Here is a 19831-nt window from a genome sequence, read left to right as displayed (position 1 = left end):
GATTGTGAAAGTGTATTCCTGAATTAGGGTCAGATCCAGAGGTAAAGGTGAGGGAACACAGTTCTGTACAAGATAGCACATAAATCCCAGGGGCAGGAATTAGTGACAGAAACAGAGAAATCTGATGTGGCCTTGGGGCCAGCACAGACTCTGATCTCCTCCCCGAGTGGACACCAACACAGCAGCCATCAATGGCAGCTGTACAGCTGGAGATGACCAGGAAGAGGACTTCATTTTACACACACAAAAAAACAACTGTGTAATTTGTAGCTATATTAGTTTCAAAGAGAGTGCTTTGCGATACCCTCAGGCCCTGCACTTTTAAGCCAATAAAGCAAATATAAAGCCTAAACTGACTTAATAATGCTTGAGGAAGAATGCAGAGGTTAATGGCTGGAGGGAGGTCAGAGGCCACCGTACCCAGGAACTTCTCTTCAGAACACTGACCACTTTATTCCTGCAAAACACTGAGCAGAGACAAGCAGTGCCCAGGTTTCAGTCACAGGGCACTATGGATACAGAAAATATTCCAGTGGCTCCAGCAGTTCAGTCCTTACACAAATAGTCACTGAAGAGGAAAGTGAAACAAACTTCTCAAATGACAACCTGAAACTTCTAAGCCATGAAGTTCATTCCTAATTCTGATTATTGAGAAGCTGGCTTAGTCCTGGAGCTTGAGAATGGTTTTTTTTTTTTTAGATCTTGTATAATGCGATGTTTGCACGGATAAAGGGAGTACACTTGATAATCCAGTAAAGACATCCTGCTAAGCTCTTTAGTGTCACTGAAACTTAATGGTAATGAGTTTCACAGATTAACTGTGCATTATAAAGAAGATATTTTTCTTTATCCATTTTAGGTTCTCAGTCTTTCCATTTTACAGACTGTATTAGAGGAGTTAAGAACAATAATACATGATTGACCATTGCCTAATTTAAATTCATAAAATAATAAATGGCAAAAGTCCCTTCCACTTGGATCCTTAACAGTCCTCGGTGTTTATAAGTTCTCACATAAAATGTTACTCAACTTCTTGCTTAATGCACATGCAGAATTTCCAATTGTGTTAGAATTGGAAAATGTTCTAGAGAGAAATTTCACAAGTTTTTAATTGATGAAATGGTAGAAGATAGCTAGTTAATACTTTTAAAAGCACTGCTAAGCACTGCTGAGTAAGGTAGATAAAGCTTGCTGACACCTAGATAAGAAAAGCCCTAACATGGATTTGACAAGGAAGAGCTGATCCACCTTAAATTTTCAGGGAGATTTCTCCCATTTCAGGAGACTTGCTCAAGCAAGGAATTTCTTTTCATCTAGAACATCCTTGAAAATTCTCATCAATTTACTCAGGCTGTACCTAAGAGGTTCTGGGTTCATGTGAGAACCTCACCCTAAGAGTTATACCAGAAGCCCTCCAAACTGGGAAGGACTTTGTTTTAAACAGAGCCCTACTGTGATTTCACAGATTTTCTTATCTTCCCAAGCCGTTTCTGAAGCAGCTGTGGAATCTGCAGGACTGGATCAGTGACAATGTGAAAGTGGAATGTGGCAGTGGTGGTTATTCCTGCCTGTCTCTGGATGAAATCCTGATCTTAATGTATGGCTACATTTTTGTAGAACAGTGATTCCCATTGTTTCCACTGAGTGATCTGTCACAACACTCATATTCCTCTATACAGAGCTCAGATCTATTAGTTACGAGCTCAAATGCTTTTGCAAAAATTAACACAATCTTAGAACTAGATTAGTGATCACAAATTTATCTATGAAGAAATGCCTCCTTATCTAAAACGAAATAAATATACAGACCTCACTACCTGAAGGAAGTATTTCAGGAAGAACAGAGTTTTATCTTCACTGCATCCAAGACTGCCCCAAAGATCCCATGAAGGAAAGTTATGGCTGACTTGCAGCTGTGAAAGGAAACTCCTGAGTGTAACCTGTAACTGAAATGGAGATGGCTGTGCCCAGATCAGATTAGTTCAGCTCTGATGTGCTTTATGAAGACAGCCAAGGAAGCAGCAGGACTGTGCTGCACTTTGCTTTTAGGAAATGTCTCAATCTAACCAGTTGCTGCTGGGTATGAGCAGTGATGTCTCAATGAAGGAGAGGAGAAGCCTTTATCTTGTGAAACTCCAAATAGGAACACTCTGATCCATAAGATAACAAAGCCTTTGAAGGATCTTTTTATTCAACTTGAGATGAGTGGATTGCACGCTGTGCTGCACCACCTTCATCAGTTACAGTGACTCAGGCCAGAAATACCATGTTATCCTTTGGTCAATTTTAAGTTTTGCACCTGAGAGCAACTGCTGCTTCATGAACTAAAGGTGTTCTCATTCTAATTAATGATAAAAATTACATGACTGTTGATTTTCAGCAAAAATTAATCCATCTACAAATTTTCAGTAAATGTAATATATCATTATTTGCTAGCTCCTTTTAAGCCAGCATATCTGCATCCTGCCATCAAACAGAAACAATCACACTGACAGACCAAAACCAAGTTCCTTTGTGTAACAGAGAGATAATTTTCAGCTTTCTGAAAAACTGATGTTTTGCAAGTGCTGTTCAAAGGGAAAACTGACCTTTCTAGTGATAACTTGAAATACCTTCAGCTGTTTTGTGGTTGTGTTATCAATCTTAAGCAGCTTTGTAATCCATTGCAAAGTAAGGAAATACTGGATCTTCATTAAATTTGCTTTCGAGACCTCCCCAGTAATCTGACATTTTTAAAGCTTATCTTATTTTCCAGGACATCAGTTTGTTTTTTCGGAGAGCTTGCTGTTCTTGGCATTCTGAGTTAGGGAAGTGTGGAAGTGTCCTGGTCACTGATTGCCATCTTCAGGTCATCCATTCTCCTCTAAGCCTCTGCAGGCTTAACTGAACATTCTAAACATCTTTTTCATGCACATATTTTAGCCTGAATTACAGCTAACCTTGTACTAATACCTGGAGGGTTAACACAAAACAAGCAAAGCTTCTCATGAGTTATGCCTCCTGCTTGTGAAAAATGGCATTTAGAAATCCTGATTCTCACCCACCAGGATATTAAAAACAAAAGCCAAACCCCTTAAACAACAATAAAAACCTTCAATTATGTGGCACTGTAAGGTTTCTCTTGGACTCATTAACAACATTAAAAAGTATTAAAAAACCCTAAATAACTCAAGGCAACAAGAATATAAGAACTGAGGCATAAATCAGGGGAGCACCCACTGCCCAGTGCTCCCACAACTCAGCACCTCAGTGTGTTTTCTTTGAAATGTGTAGAAACCAGGGAACAATATTGTCAGAAGATGAAATTCCAATTCTAACATGTGGAAAATTCCAGTTTTCACTGGGGAAAATTCTGAGATATGGTTTTAACCAACATCCTTGTGACTTGAAGAAAACTAAAGAGTAAACGTACATTTTGGAATAAGTGGATGAGAGATGAGAGACCCACTGCCTTCAAAAGGAAGGGCAGAAGGAGAACAGGACACATTCCAACAGCACCATCTCCAGGGCAGTGCAAGGATCCCTGACAGGCTGCTCCTGCCCTCTCACCACCCACAGAGGCAGTGCTCCCTCCTGCCCATCCCCTGGCACACCAGCCAGCTGGCGTGGCTGAGCACCGACTGCCAAGTTCCTTCTCACCTGCATCTCTGCCCTGGTTCACCAGAGCACAGGACCTGTCCTGCCAGCACTACAGTGGGGCACGAAGAGCTGGGAGCAAGGCAATCTCCTGATGGCACTGGAACCAAAATCAACCTCGCTTTCCCTAGCTTGCCCCAGAGACAGGAGAAAGAAACCAGGTGCCTGGGCGTTGAGAGCACAAACTCCTGCAATCCTTTAACCTGCCCTCTCTACTACTACTAGTAGAGTCGTAGTACTAGCTACTTCTCACCAATTCATTTAGGGCAAATCTAGAGACTGCACTCCTATCAAGGGTTATTCTAGCACTCTTCTTGTATGGAGAAAGAAAACCAAGTTGTTTTGTTTTAGGACAAGTGCAGTCAGTTTATGGTAAACTCTAACCATGCTCACACAGAGATTTCTATTAGGTTAAAACTGTTTTTAGCTAAAAACCACTGCAGTTTTCTTGTACAGAAGATAGAGAAAGAAAACCAAAATCACTGTCATGATACCTTTTCTGGGCCTCACACTTCACAAAATTTTTGATTTCTTCCCATTAGGTTGTTGTTATAATGAAATAAATAATTCAAGTTTGGGGCTACTTTGGAATTAGTTTGTGTAATAACATTGGAAGACAAATTCTAACACATCCACAGCATTCAGGGAATTCTACTCTGCCCACATGACTGACTGCAACTGATGTGAGCAGCTCTTGCTGGATCTAATACTGCCAGGGGACAGAGCACAGTCACTGCTAAAGGCCTTGCAAGACAGAGATAACACTATTTGGTAGGTACCCTAATTCTGTCACTACTTTTTACAAGGTTTAATTTGGGAGTGCTGCAGTGATGCTGCAGTGTGGTTAATTAGCATCTGTTGAATTCTTGGGCATGTGAGGTAAAGTTAGACAACACTTTCTGTGAGTCACAGATCTTCTAGTTTCTATTGTACTGCTCAATAGTTGCCTCCTATTTCTGCTGAGAAATTCTGAAGTTTCCCATAACACAGAAGCACGTTCTTAAAGCAGAAATTCAAGAGAATGGATGTGATCCAATGGAACATGGCTATTGTGAGATGTTAGTGAGCCTGCAAGACAAACTCTAAATATCAGGTACTGCTTCTAGTAAATGTTTTGCATCTTTTCTGTATCTAACATAACAGAAAGATTTTAAAACACACTCTAAGTTACCTAAAATAAATATACTTTGAAAAATTTGCATTAATGTAATAAAACTCCTTACTCTCTCCCGTTTCAGCAGCATATACAGGACAGTTCACAACAGAGTAAGTGACTAAAACAGCTGAGTGGTACCTGGGGATTTTCTTGGGAGCCTGAGGTGGTGAGGAATGGCCGGCTACGTTTTGTCCAGAGCTCTCTGGAGGCTTTTCCTGTGTTTCTCCCTTGTCCTTTGCCAGTGCCTCTGCGATAGCAGACTCCAGCCCAGCCTGCTGTGGGAGCTCAGCCCTCGGCTCCGCCTGTGCCGGGTCACACCTGTACATGAAAACGATCGACGGCTTCTCGCTGGAGTCTGACTTGGCCTCGCTGAACCAGTGGTGCCGCTGCACTGGAGGCGGGGGGAGCATGTGTATAACAGTTCCATCCAGACCCACCAACTTCCCCTTCTCCCTGTCCTTCTCTCTCTCCTCCTCATCGTCAGCTTTCCTGCGGCGGAAGAAGCTCTTGAACGATATCCAGCGTTTGGGTTTCGCGTCGGGACGCCGCCCCTCCGAGTGCAGGATGGACTCGGCTTCTGTCGACCTGGTGGGGCTGTTGGGTTTGGCCCAATTGCTGAAATGCCTTTGCAGCAAGTTACTGGCATGGTAGGGAGAGGAGGTGGAGCGTGGAGGGGGGAATGGCGGTGCCTGCTCTGCCTGGGGACTCGTGGCGCTCGGGGTGGCTCGCGCTGGCTTTGGAGAGGGAGTGGCAGCTGGCGGTGAAAGTGGATCTTTCTGCATTTTAATGGCAGTGCTTTCCATCTTGGAGGACTCCACTTCAGGCTGTGACGTAAACAGAGATTTGGGTCGTACCAGGGTGTTTTTAGTAGCATCTCCCTCAGGGGGTAAGGAATACAGTTCTTCTACACTACAGGACTTGGGAGCAGACTGAGGCGTTTCTGGAGGAGACTGTGGAGGCTGGATAGAAGCCACAATCTGTGAGAGCACCGTGCTCGCGTTCTCTCTGCCACCACTGCTGCCAATGGAACCATCTGGGGTTGTGTCTGCTTTTGCTGCAGGCTCTTGCATTGCCTTTTGAACTCTGGATGGGGAGCTGTGGTCAGCACTGTGACTTCTCTGTGGGGATATCTGGCTCTTAGTGAGGCAGCTGTTGAACTCTTGGACCTTTTGAGCCACAGAGCCCAGCCTACACTCAGAGCTACTGGCCACCCCTCTTGCTTGGGGCAACTCAGCGGATTTGCTGCCTATGGCTTCGGTGCCTTTACTTTCAGTTTCTATTTCTTCATAGGTATGGCTTATCACACTTGTAGTTTTATCTTTGACAGACAGCTCCCCAGTGGTCCCTAGAAAACTTTTATAGATTGCCAAGTTATCATATGCATTTGGATTGATTACAATAGGAACCTTAATAGCATTTTTGGAACTCCTAGCATAAGTGGGCTCATCATGAATGATAATAGGGAAAGGTGGCATGCCAGCATTGTTGTAACTGTTGAATTTTATCTCAGACAAATTGGGAGACTTAACTGGGACAGTTTTTGAAGAAATGTTTGTAGCTGTAGGTGAAGTAGGAGCTGACTTGTGGCTTGTCTTCCTGGGAGGAACGGAAGGTCCTGAGCTGTTTCCAATCAGTTCCACCTTAGGTATTTTCTGTCTTGGACTAGTGCTAGAAGTCCACACTTCTTGGTATCTGATTGCGCTGGATTTTTTCAGATTAGCGTGTACACGCACAGGTGATGCTGCAGAGGATGCAACAGGTGTGCCTGGGGTTACTGGTGAGCTTGGGTTAGATGATGCCTTTTTGGTTTCTGAGGTTTCAGTCCGATTCTCTTTACATTCACTGGTCATGGCAGCTGATACATCCACTACGGTGTATGGCTTGCACACTGGTTGTTCCATGTTCACCACCCTGTAAGGTTTAGCTTGCTCCTCCACAGGCACCAAATTAATAGTTACGGCTTGACCAGCAACATCTGAAGAACTTTTATTCTCCTGCATATCAGTCTGCACAGCAATTTTGCCATCCTTCTCCTCCAGGCGGAGCGCAAGGACTGCTTTGTGAGTTTCCTGACTTTTCAGAGCATTTCTGGGTGCTTTTGGCACATCCTTCACTTGCTGATTGTCACAAAGGCTATCATATTCTGGTTCAATCACTTTGAGGTCCTGAGGAGTGCTAGGAGATAACCCTCCATTACAGAGCTTCTGGGAAGAGCTGCTGGTTGTCCCAGAACGAGACTCTTCTGTCAAAGAAGAATCAGGAGATGTAGAATCAGAAGATACCATGCTCTGCATGCTCTCTTGCCCATAAAGAATCACAGTCTCTTCCCCGTAACCATTTAAAATTTCATCGTAACTGTCGTCATAATCCACAGCACAGATCCGCTGGAGAGACTTGTTCCGAAGGGGCACAGTATTCCATTTTTTGTCAACACAGAACGGAACAGGAGACAGGGTGTTAGCTCTGAAATTAGCAAAGCGAGGTTGGCCCCTCATCCGGATTTCCATTGCTAACAGCTCTTCATCACTTTCATCCCAGCTCTCGTGCTCTTCCTGCATGCTGCCAAAAAACGTGTCATCCTCACTCTCATCTCCACTAGACAACTCTGGATAACAGAAACGTCCACCTTCATTACTTATGACTTCAGTGCTTCCACTCAGAATAACATGCTTACTCTGCGAATCCTTCATTCCACCCACCATGCAGCTCGGAGGGATCTTCCTTTCCAACGATCTTTTGTAACAATTATTTATCCTTCCCAAGAAGGTTTCTCTTGAGTTTGTTTCATTTCCAGTGAGCTGAGGTGTGGTATCCAAACCTGCAATCTCCTTCAGAACTTCTGTCAGTCCATTATTATTGTTACTGGGTATCTTACTCACGCCCTCGCTGTTGCCATAAGGCCTAGGAACATGGCTGTAACCTTCGATCTCCTCCTCATTGTTATTGTTCAGTGGTTTTTTGTTCAGGACCGCCTTGTTGCGGTTCCACCCTACGGGCAGGGGTTTGTTCTCGCACTGCTCCAGCGTGGCCAGCTCCCCGCAGAGCCCGTCTGCCACCATCATGGTGGGTTTCACAGCTATCGTCGGCTTCTTGGCCACGGGCGGGCGGAAGCTGCCGGTGCTCCTCCCACGCTGGCTGCCGCTCTGGTTTGCATTGGGTTTCAGGTTTCCATGTGAGAGGGGCTTCTTTTCCGACACCGGGGGTAACTGGTGCAAGCTCTTGGGCTTGAAGCAGTTCTTACATTCACCGGGTTTCCACACGTGCTCAGTGAAAGTGTTGCAAGCAGACATTTTCCCAGAGCTCTGCGCCTGCAGCCCTGCTGCTCAGTGCACGGTAGGAGTCTCATCCATGGGGCTCCACTCTGCTCACCCAGGACGGACACTTCCTTGAGCAGTGATCATGCTGGAAGAACACGAAACACAGAAAGGATGAGAATGGGGAAAAAATCTGCTTGATCATTATGTTTTTCACGCTAGGGATAATGTGGAAGGAGCAAGTAGCCTTTTGCTGACATCTTCATTTACAAAACTATGTAACTGAAATGCAAAACTAAATTGCAACTATCATTCTTCTCATACATAAAGAATTAAAACTTTGGCAGCTAATCCTATGTTACCTAAAGCAGAGGGAGGGAAAAATGGCAGTGACTGAGAATTTAGAGTAATTCTCTTGACTAGCTCAGGACCATTGACCTTTAATTTTGTCCAATAAAACAAATGCAGGAAAAGGATATAAACCCAAAGATTACCCCACATTATGCTTTCACCATAACTACTCAAACATGAGCTAGAAAAGCAAGGGTATGTTCACTCTCCTAAATGCAATTGAGATAATTTATTCTAGCTTTGAATGTGAACAAGCTCAGCTTACGTGACAAAATGTGTTCAAGCAATCCCAAACTTTGCCATTTTAGCACTTTTTTCATCAGAGTCAAATGATAACTGGAGAGGTATTTTGGCTGAACAGATAGGCTGTTCTGATGTCCTGGAAAAGTCAGATAACAATACAGTGGAAATCCTTCTAGAAAGTCACTGTTCTTTCTCCTTTTGCTTACCATAATGACAAGAAACCATTCTGATATCCTCAAAACAAAGCTAAGGATTTTTAGTCCCTGATTTGTTTCACACGTAGCTTTTCTACCTAACCCCTCCAGAAATAACAACTGATGAAGAACTGAAAAACTCGTTCAAAGTGAATCTTTTTATTTCCTGAAATAATCAGCCTTAAGTAAAAATCAAACACGAATCTGCTGTGTTTATAGTCACCAGAGTATCCAGGATTTGATGTTTCACGAATTAATGCCTGAAGATTTTAAGCCTTCTGAGCCAAATCCGCAAGTCTGTTCTCTTCGTCGCTGTTGCATAACCCAAATTATCGGAGACATTTTACTGAGGTGAAAGGATCTCTACGTCCACTGCTACTTCTGTAAACACAGGCACTGGAAATCAATCCTGTTCTGTTCTTACAGGCCTTGGGGTGCAAATATCCTTGCTGCTCAGCCAGGCACACGGAGAGGGCAGCGCTGACCCCCTGCAGGTCCAGCTGCAGCCCCACAGAGCCCAGCAGAGCTCAGCAGCAGCGAGGCTGTGCCGGAGTTCTCGGGGCACCACTGGCTCTCATCAGCGTGGCAAACAACGGGATCATGAGGAGAGCTGACACCGGGAGGGCTTTGTCAGTCTCCTCACGTCCTGCTCGGTGTTTTGGCAAGGGCTGTCCTGTGCTGGCAAACCAACAGAGCAATCCGGATCCAACAGCAGATGGGGCTGAAGCCTAACTCTATTAGTGCCTGCAGGCACAGCCGTGCTACCAGGGCTATCACATTTCATATGCTGACTAAATATGTTTCCAGACAAAGCTTTTTGCCAAAAAGCCACTGCCAAAAGCTTTCTCTGTATGACCTAAGAGAGAGAAACTTTGCCAGACTGAGATCTGCCCAAACTTTTAGACTTTATCTTGCATATACAGAGTAAAATGCCTTTGTATGTTTCTTGATCTCTCTCAAGTTTTGTTGCTTCAACACCTTGCAAGGCCATATATTGTAAGCAGAAAAATTACATTAAGAAATAGCTCTCCTAAAACGAGAGAGAGAGCATGTACAAGAATTTTATACTCTGGTTAGCTCCCTCTTTTCATGTGTTTAAAAAATAGAAGGAGTAAAGTTACACTAATGGGAATCTAAACTAAACGCTTTCTTGAAAAATATATTTCTCCATCACATAAAAGCTTTGAACAACCAATTTAAACAAAAGGGTTAGTGCTTGTGTGTGGGTTTTATGATTTACCCATGTGATCTTATTTCTCTGGAATTGCATAAGCTGCACTTGCTCCAGAATCCCATCACAAGGCAGGCAGCTTTGTGGCGTTCCAGGCACTTCCTGCCAGGAACAGGGGGGCACTGAGGAAGCTCTGCAGTGCCCACCTGCCCGGGGCTACATCCTGATGTGATGACACCACTGCCTGTGTCACAACACACCGGTCACTCTCCTTTGCTCGGACAATGGTGCTGGCACTTCCTCTGAGCCACAGAAGGGTTACCCTCAACCTGAGAATGGGAACTACAGGAAACTCAGCAGAACCACAGCTCTCCAGAGAGAGTAACAATACAGCTCTGTGCTTCGTCCCAGAACACCGCCGCTGCGTGCCAGCAGCGCTGCCCGCAGCACTTCACCTCAGCAATCACACACCTGGTGACAGTGGAAATGCAGATGTGGAACCTGGACACAGAGTATACACAAGCCACGTGTAGGTATTTCAGCTCTTTCGGTCTCCAACAGCCAACAGAACTGGTTTGAACACAGCCCTGACCCCCAGGATGATTTGGGACACTCCGGAACAGAAGAGCCACTGACTCCCTGGGTCTGTGAACCCCAGCTGGGTTTGCAACTGGCTTGGGCACAGCAGGACGAGCAGTTCCTGTCTCAGGCCCTGACACTGCCTGCAGCTGCACCACAGAGGAAACAGCCACCTTCCAGCTAGAGGAAATGGATCTTAAGAAAACAACCAAAACAATTCCAACACTGTGCTACTTTTGTACTTTGAAATCAGAAGCACTCCTACGCTATTTCAAATTAAATCCACAGTGACCTTTATATGCTGAAGCAAGCATTTGCATTCTTAAAAAAAAGTCAGTTTCTTCCTTGTTGAACAACTAAAAGCAATCTTTCTGCTGCTTTCCTCTCCTTTAAAAAGAATTACTTTTTCAACTACAGATTCTCTATTATGTGTGGTAATTATGGTGAGAGTAATTAGGAGTGATAAGAGAAATGAAATCTTTCAGTAGGCTGTTGCTTCCATGGCTGTCTCCAGCCGCAGCTTGGCAGGGGGCAGCAGAGGCCATCGAAGGGACTGAAAATGCACACAAAGACAAGGAAAAAATCATCCTGACATTGTTCATTGCTGGACTCCTGCACTATCTCCAGAACAAAACAGGGCAACAAGAGATCCAGGCAGTCACACCTCAGATCTCTCCAGCTGCAAGTGACCAGGTGTCTTTTCTTCCCTACCTTCCCTGCTTCCACTGACACTCCGTGTACCTGCTAAGGAACAGGAATGTGCACCCTGCAGAGCTCCTGGCTCTTCTGAAATGAGTAGCTCAGATGACAAACTTGTTTGAAGATGCTCAATCTACGCAAAATCAAGGCAATGACAAGATGTTACTTACAAAACAGCATCAGACTTGTAAAGAAAGTATTAATAGCAAATATGTGACATCAACAGCCTGCATTTCATCCCTGTATCTCAAAGCCTTTTATGTAAGTTGGTAAACAGAACTATTCACAATTTATACAGGGAACCACTGCAGTGCAGTGACGTTAAGGAACTAAAATTCACCAGTGAGTCAGTGTCAGGAGCAAGTAGAGACAGACAACTTCTGCTCCCAACAGCAGATCGTGACACTTCATTCACTAAATGGTTGAGTCAGCACAGATAATTTATCAGCCTTAAAGGCCAAATCATTCCATGTGTATATGAGACTAATGCTCCTCATTCCAGCAGGTACACAGCTGTGCACAGGAGGGCTCAGCCTGGCCCTGTCGAGTTGTCATCAAGCAGTCAGGAAGGCAAAAGCATATTTCAGTTTTCAGGTCAGAGGGAGAAGATGACAGATCCGGAGTTGCAGAGCAAAGATGAAGCAGGGATCAGCTGAGATACCCTCGTGTCAGGAAGCTTGCACAGCAATGCAGAAATGTCTCTGTGGTGCTTTTATTTGTTGACATCATCTTTGCTGAGTGCATGAAGATAGTAATAAACATGCATTTCAGGCATTTTGCCTTTGTTCTAGGTAATTTCAGGCTGGCAGGTCTCCTTTGGATGCATGCTGGCTGAATCACAATGAAGGCCTTCTCCAGTAATACTTTATACTAAAATAATCCAATTAAAAAGAACTTAATTGGTGTGCAACATTCCCTACAATTTCAACATTTTAAAAATGAATAGTCTCAGTAAGTACCAGATGGTGACATGCACTAATTAATCAGGCCTGCTCAATGAATGAGCATATGAAAATGAATGCACCTATTAGGCATGTGTTTGCAATGCTGTGTGCTGCAAAATCTCCCCCCACTGAAAGGCTGGGACTTTCCTGAGCTGCAACCAGCACCCTCTGGTCTCCTCTGGGATCACCACATCCTGGCACAGGTTTCCTTTGGTTTGTCCTCCTCCAGGGAAAATCCATGTACCTTTAGTGCTGCTGGCCCTGACAATGGGGCTGCGATTTTTGTGCTGCAGAATAAACTGCATTGATCAGCCTTCTTCGGCACCAGTCCAGCCAGGGCTGCTGCACAACCACAAACCTCTCCCCACTGCCAGGCCTGTCCTCAGACTGAAAAAATCAGCAGTGGGAATTCAACCTGGGCTTCCTATACGGGAGTGCCCAAAGGCCACAAAACCACCAGGGCTTTGTGGTTTGTCTGAACCACTTAGAGGCATGTGGACAGTCACTGATCATCATAAACAGCAGTGCAAGGCTCACACAGCAGGGAAAAAGGGATGGCTATTCTTTGCCAGGATTTGATTTCTGTTTCTTTTAAATTTTAATGTAACCATAAACATTCTAAGAGACTGTTTTAAAATCCGGCACTCGTGCAGGTCCTGCCTGGAGGGCAGTGGGATGCTCCCCGAGAGTGCCCAGCGCTCCCTTCACTCAGGGCGTGCCAGGAAAACCCACGGACTAAAGAATGCAAGAAGCACTATGGGCTGGCACAGCTTTATTCCCAAAGTGAAGGATATTTGCTAAGTATCAGCTCACTGCAGTACCAAGCCAGAGCTCTGACTCTGGCAGAGAGCACAGATGGACATTTCCATAAATTTTGTTTATTTTGCATTACCACTTTTGTTAAAAAAGAAGTTTTATCTTGCTGCAGATAGGGGTTTTTCCTGTTTTAATGTTTCACACAGCATTTCTTCTCCTTCAAAAAGAGCTCAAATTACATAAGTATTTCATAATACTAACTAAGTGAAGGAAAACCTTAAATATGGGCTTTTTTCCCTCCCTAAAACTTGCAAGGGTAAAACATGATAGAAATAACCAACGAACTGGAGAAAAAACCTGCCCAGGGCTAGACAATCTGGGATGCTTCAGAAGAAAATGGGCATTTCTTTGCAACTGACCTAACCCAAAGAGATAATGCCACAGAGCAAGGAAAAGGCAAGGAATATCCTCGGGACCTGCCCAGGTACTCTGAATAGATTCTGCATCACCACACTGAGCACACAGAGCTGTAACAAGGCCAAGCTCTGCCCTTTGGTGCTGAGCCCAACGGGCCAGCCAAGGCAGGTATGTGAACAGGAACTCTTATGAGTCCCAATAATAAGAATTCCTGACATTCTTAACTGGAGATTTTTTCCTTTTGGAAAAAGAAATCATCATTTAGTATCAATAAAACTTTAAATTTATTTGGTCCATTTAGACATATATAAATTCTCATAATAATGATCACTCAGACACAGCAGGACAGTATATTCTTTAGGAATGCTGTTTGATTTACACGGAAAATTGATTTTATTTTCTACTTTTTAAAAAGTGAGGTAAGCCAAACTATAAATTGTGTGCTTATTGAAAATTCTGTGCATTCTAAGATTTAGCAGCAAATTACGGGTAAGCCTATCAGCTGACAGGAAAAAAGCACAATAATTATGATTTCAAAAAAGTATCCTCAATTCTAGTGCAGTTCAGTTTCTCCCTACTTTATTGAAGAAAAACTATGAGAATTAAGTCCCTCACAGCATTTTAAACGTATGACTGTATCTCGACCAATCTAATTATCTTTGATTTACCCTTCCTGGGCTCACTTGAAATTCTGCCCTTTGATGTTTTTTCCTTTTGTTCAAGCACACGCAAACACTCGTGGAGAAGAATGAACTTTACCAAACCTCTGCAGAGTCTGCTCACAACAAACAAAAAAGCAATACCTGCGAAACATTATAGTGCTTTTATAACCAGATGTAGAGAGCGCGGGACTCCAGGACGGTCTGGATGGGTGAGAGATCTCTGAAGTCAGGTTTTAGAAAATGTAGTTTATTAAAAGGGGGAAAGGCCCTGCTTGGAGTTGCCAGGCGCAACTCGTGGCAGGCCCAGGGAGAGAGGGAGAGGGAGAGAGAGGGAGCGAGGGTTCCAGGTGAGGGTCCCAGGGGAAGGTCCAAGAGAGGAAGGTCCAAGAGAGGAAGGTCCAAGAGAGCGTCCGGTCCCTCGGGCACACCTTATCAGGGGGCTTCAAGGTGGGCTGGAGCAGGACTTGGGCCAATGGGGTCCCAGATACCTGATACTTCAGGGGAGGGTCACAGGTGTGGGATGAACCAGACATTGGGGGTGAGACAGAGCATTCCATTTGACCCTTGGACCTATCTGCAGGTAAAGGGCATTGTTTAATCAGAAGGGGGATTGCTTTCAGCCTGGCTATACTATTGTTTTCTAGTTATTCAGTAGTCAAGGTTTGCTATTTCAAACCTAGTTCTCATCTCAATGTCTGTATTTTCCAAATCTTTTGCCAGGCAATCATATTTATAAGGTTTTCCTATTTCATCTTCCCCAACAACCAGAGACCTGGGAACAGTTGCGGTTACCCTTCTGCTGAGCACAGCTTGAGAAGGAAAACAGGGTGGATCATCCCTGGATTGTGGAGTCCAGCAATCCTGCAACTTGTGTTTGCCTCAGCCTCTCTCCCTTGCACTCCTGCAGGCCCTGGCTCCAAAGATCTCAGTGCTGAACACCTGAGGCAGCAAAACCCACAAGTGCCAACCCCCAAAATCCCCCAAAACCCCCATTTCAGTTTAGCAAATAACTTGTGGATATCAAAATACAAAACAGCATTGGAAAGGACGGGGAAGAACTGACTAAACAGGAACCAAAGACACATTGAAGTGTCACGGCAGGTAACTCAGGAGGGAGGGGCTGGCTCACAGCCAGGACAGGAACAGCTACAACACCGAGGCTGCAGCACAGTGGGCACCCTCCAGTGGTCCCAGTCCCCCCTGGGAACCTTAGGAGTCATTAAATGAAGACTTGGCAGGATTAGGTTTAAAAATGAACCACTATGAGCCATTATTAAAAAAGGAGGTATTCAAAATAACCGATAAATTACAGCAACAGCACAGCAGGGCTGGACTGTGCAGAGCCAAGAATTGTGGAGAAATTCAGGAGCCAGGTGGCTGAGCAGTGCAAAATTACAGCCCCTTATCAGAACCAGGCATCAGTTCAGCACATGGTCAAGGGACCTGCTCTTTATCATCACTTCTGGGAAGGAAACCTGCTCTTCCTACCAAACCATGAACCAATGGGCAAAAGAGAAATGGCACAACTTTATTTTAAGCTTTTAAGAAGTTCTCTCCAATTCCTAATGGCAGGGCATGCAAATGGTGTCACAGCAAAGGCCAGGCAACCAGCAGATTACATGCTTTCTGTGGGAGAAAATCAATGACATGATTTACTGAGTATTGCACCCAGTTCTATTTATGACACCTCAGGAAGAAATGCTGCATAAAACAGCCACAAAAATATTTTAATATGGAAAGCTTTTCATCCCTGCAGTGAAACAAAAAGATTAGGATAGTTTAGTTCAGAACTGAGACAAATAAAATAATGTAATAGTGTATTAAATGATCCGTCACATAAAGAAGACAGACTGGGTGTTCCCATTTAGTGTCTATCTAAAAAAAAAAAAAAAAGCAATAAACCCAATGCAGCATATTTACATCTCCAAAAAGAAAATTATTCCACACAAAACACTTCCTGAAAGAAGCTGGCACTGAAACCAGGGGGTCAATTGATTCAGAGGAACAACCAGACATTTATACATGGGATGAACCATGACACCTGGACGAGGTGGGGTGGACCCAAAGCTCCCAGTTTCAGAGCTTGAAACCAGCATGAACCATTTCAGTGGAGAAGAGGATTTGCTCGTTACCAGGTTGTTCCTGTGCTGGCCACTGGAGAAGCCTGGCCAGGGTGAAGGGCAGGCGCTGCTGGGGGCTGGGCCTGACTGCTCCTCCTCTTCCCAGATCCTGCTTTTAGCTTGATCCAGCAAAATAACCCCATGCTGCAGCAACACTGAGATCCCATCATCTCCCGTGGGAAGGTCAGGCCTTTCTCTCCTCCTCCCACACTTTGTCACTCTGTCCCGGACTTGCAACTCGGTCCCGGGCCATCCCATTTCCACCTTTTGTGACTTCATGTTTGACACTGGGCAGCTGGGGCCTCAGGCTGCCAGTGCCCAGGGACTGCGCCACACCCACAGGTCCTGCAGGGATCTGGACAAACCCACAGCCACACCCAGGTCAGGCAGTGGGAATTAGCCAGGTCAGGAAGCCAGGTGGAAGGAGTTTACTAAAGATGGGTACTGTTGGAAGCTTGTCACACTACAGGTTAGAAACATCAGGGTAAGGCTACAGAGGAATGATAGAAGAGGGATTTTTCTCTAAAAATAACCTAATCAATTGACCTTTTGAAGACACATACATTACTATTTTATGGTGGAAAGTAGAAATAAAAATAAGCCCTATATTGCTATCTCATTCACTATGTGGTAGAGCAATGCCTGGAAAGGGCCTGAATCTTTGTAAAAACTCCTCCAGTTTCCCATTGCACAGCAACCATCTCCTCCCACTGCCATCTGCTTGGTGCACTCATTTTGCCTCATTCCTCACATCTATGATCAAAGACAGACATTCTAATTTGAGGGCCTCTTTGATAATCTTGAGAAACTAGCTACAGGTAATTTTTTGACCATCAAAGCTGGTTCCAGCAGCTTATTCTCACTCAGGCTCCTCTTCTAATTAGGGTGTCATTTATTCATCCCAATAAGCTACTTCAGCAAGCCAGATGAATGCAAGAAATTTTAATCTGCAGTCGTAAGCCAGAGCAATGAAATGAGTGATGAGCTCCAAGTCAAAAGGTTAAAGATATTAATGTTTACTAGTGTTGAAGTTTATAACAGATAATTTCTTTGCTTATTCTACTTATGCTTTGCCTAAAATCCATCCCCATAAAATGGCAAGCCACCGCTGATAAGAATGTTATTAGGGATAAAAAGCACCAGCATAGATGAAATTCAGAAAAGGAATTAGGAGGTACTGGCACTGCATGCTTTTAGCATACATAATAAGAATTGACTTTTTCCTTATTCTGGTGATTGTGTTGTGCCTGCCAGTCCACAACACCCCAGTGTTCCAGGCACATTGTGAGGGCTCTGTGTGCAGCCCTTTCCCTCCCTCCATGGGGACAGAAAAGGACTAACAGCCAAACCCAGGGCACCTCACAGTCAGTCATCAGCTTTTCAGCCTACCAAAAGAGACAAGATGTGGGGCAGGCAACACACCCCAACAAAACCCCAGTAATTTATTTTAGTTCCCAAAATCTGATTCCATGCTTTAAAATACTCCACATGTGGAAAACTATGCAGTGAAGGCATCGTTAAATATAATCAAGGACAGAATCAGAAAGGAAATGCAAGAGAAATCCTGCGTTAGTTTTTATCTTTACAGTCAATGACTGGTTTTTGCAGCTGGGGAATTTGCTCGATGTACTCCATGAGAGAAGAAACACGCTGCATTTTCACAGAGAGATGTCTACACCTATCAAGTGTAAACCACTCCAGTTCTTGGCCAGGGCAGAAGGAGGAGCAGGGGAAGCAGGAATCACGAGCAGGCTGCTCCAGGCAGGAATCCCGGCCCGCACTGCCCATGTGCTCTGGGGCAGCAGGAGCAGCCGGCTCCAGCGGAGCCCCGGGCTGGAGGCAGGGCCCGCAGCCCCTGCGGCCGCTCCGGCCCACGCCCGCTGCTAATGAAGCAGGTGCTAATGAAGGGGCTGCTGATCGGACCTGGGAACGCCGAGCTGCAGCCCGGCCGGCGCTCACCCCCGGAGCACCACGCAGCAGGCAACAACAAAGCTGGAGCGCAGCAAACGAGCTCCAGCAAAGGGAAGAGAAAGAAAATGATCACCAACATTCAACTCCCTCTCTTTACTTCTTCTTTACAGATAGAAATGTTTTCCTGAAGGACCTGATTGCCAGACACAAATTTTGCTACTTGTGCTTGACAGAATCCTGAGAATGCGAAGCCTTTTGCAGCCACAAAAAAATACAATGTGAGTTTTCTACTCTTGTACTGCTGAGATGACTCAATACCAGTCCGCAGGGGTCTGAAGGTAAAAGCAGAATCGCACTCATCTGAATTCCTTGCCTTTCAAACGAGATTTTTATGAGAGAATACTTTATTAGCAAACTGGGCTGCTACAAGCCCACACCAGAAACCACACCAAGCCCAGGGCAATTACCTTTTGTCACTGCCATTCCGAGTGAAATGGGACAGGCTGCTATTACCGGCTCTCTTGGAGGGTCTTGAGGGCGGTTTATTCCTGCCCTGTGCACCATTGTGGCATTTGGAAGTAAATTGTTTATAAGAAGAACCGGTGTGAGACAACAGGCGCAGCATCAAGGCACGCAGCAGCAGCAAAGCTCTGCCCCTGCTCCCTCTCAGCTCCTGGGCTCAGTCTCCAGGACTGGCCAGGAGACACCACCACATTCCCCTGCCGAGGGAACTGCTCAGGACCACAGCCCAGGCTGCACCCGGAGGGGAAGGTCATGCCAGGTGTCCCCAGGATGGTCACACAGGAGGCTCCACACTCTGCAGTGCTTAACCCTGCAATTCATACAGGGAAAAAAAGAGCGATGGCAGATTTCAAAGTTCTGGGCTCAACCTTGGCTTAATTAGTGGTGGTGGCATATGTTCTGTGATGGTTACATAAACAGGGATGGCATCCCAACGGTGGCCAAGGGGTTGCCACGGTAACCATGACAGCCATCAATGCTGCCTTACTCATCGCTTTCCCCGTACTTCAGCAGCACTTCTGCTTCTACTCTGCTATTTTCAAATACAAATATGAATAAAAGGAGCTCTCTGGCCTTCTCTGGAAACGAAGCTGCCCAGACCTTTAAGCCCCAGTGCCACTGGTGACCTGTTAGCAGCACCCCTGGGCGCTGCTCTGCAAAGGCAGCGCAGGCTCCCACACTGGGGACAGACACCAGAACAAACCTTCCACTGCTGCAGCCATCCCTGCACACCTGGATGTAGAGAGCGCGGGACTCCAGGACGGTCTGGATGGGTGAGAGATCTCTGAAGTCAGGTCTTAGAAAATGTGGTTTATTAAAAGGGGGAAAGGCCCTGCTTGGAGTTGCCAGGCACAACTCGTGGCAGGCCCAGGGAGAGAGGGAGAGGGAGAGGGAGCGAGGGTTCCAGGTGAGGGTCCCAGGGGAAGGTCCAAGAGAGCGTCCGGTCCCTCGGGCACACCTTATCAGGGGGCTTCAAGGTGGGCTGGAGCAGGTCTTGGGCCAGTGGGGTCACAGATACCTGATACTTCAGGGGAGGGTCACAGGTGTGGGATGAACCAGACATTGGGGGTGAGACAGAGCATTCCATGTGACCTTTGGACCTATCTGCAGGTGAAGGGCGTTGTTTAATCAGAAAGGGGGATTGCTTTCAACCTGGCTATACTATTGTTTTCTAGTTATTCAGTAGTCAAGGTTTGCTATTTCAAATCTAGTTCTC

At 45.3% G+C, this 19831-nt stretch overlaps 1 protein-coding gene across 3 annotated transcripts in view; it reads right to left on the bottom strand.

The window, feature by feature from the left end:
* Positions 1-19831, bottom strand: part of PEAK1 (pseudopodium enriched atypical kinase 1) — a 112145-nt gene that overhangs the window by 27537 nt on the left and 64777 nt on the right. For all 3 annotated transcript variants that reach the window (XM_068204408.1, XM_068204410.1, XM_068204409.1), the window contains exon 3: positions 4931-8194. In XM_068204408.1, the coding sequence (XP_068060509.1) occupies positions 4931-8082 (3152 nt within the window). In that variant the 5' untranslated portion in view covers positions 8083-8194. The remainder of the gene's footprint in view (positions 1-4930; positions 8195-19831) is intronic.

The sequence above is a fragment of the Anomalospiza imberbis genome, chromosome 13 (assembly GCF_031753505.1).
Source record: "Anomalospiza imberbis isolate Cuckoo-Finch-1a 21T00152 chromosome 13, ASM3175350v1, whole genome shotgun sequence".
NCBI classification, from domain to species: Eukaryota; Metazoa; Chordata; class Aves; order Passeriformes; family Viduidae; genus Anomalospiza; species Anomalospiza imberbis.
The sequence above is the reverse complement of the archived record's forward strand: the minus strand, read 5'-3'. Positions and strand labels throughout refer to the sequence as shown.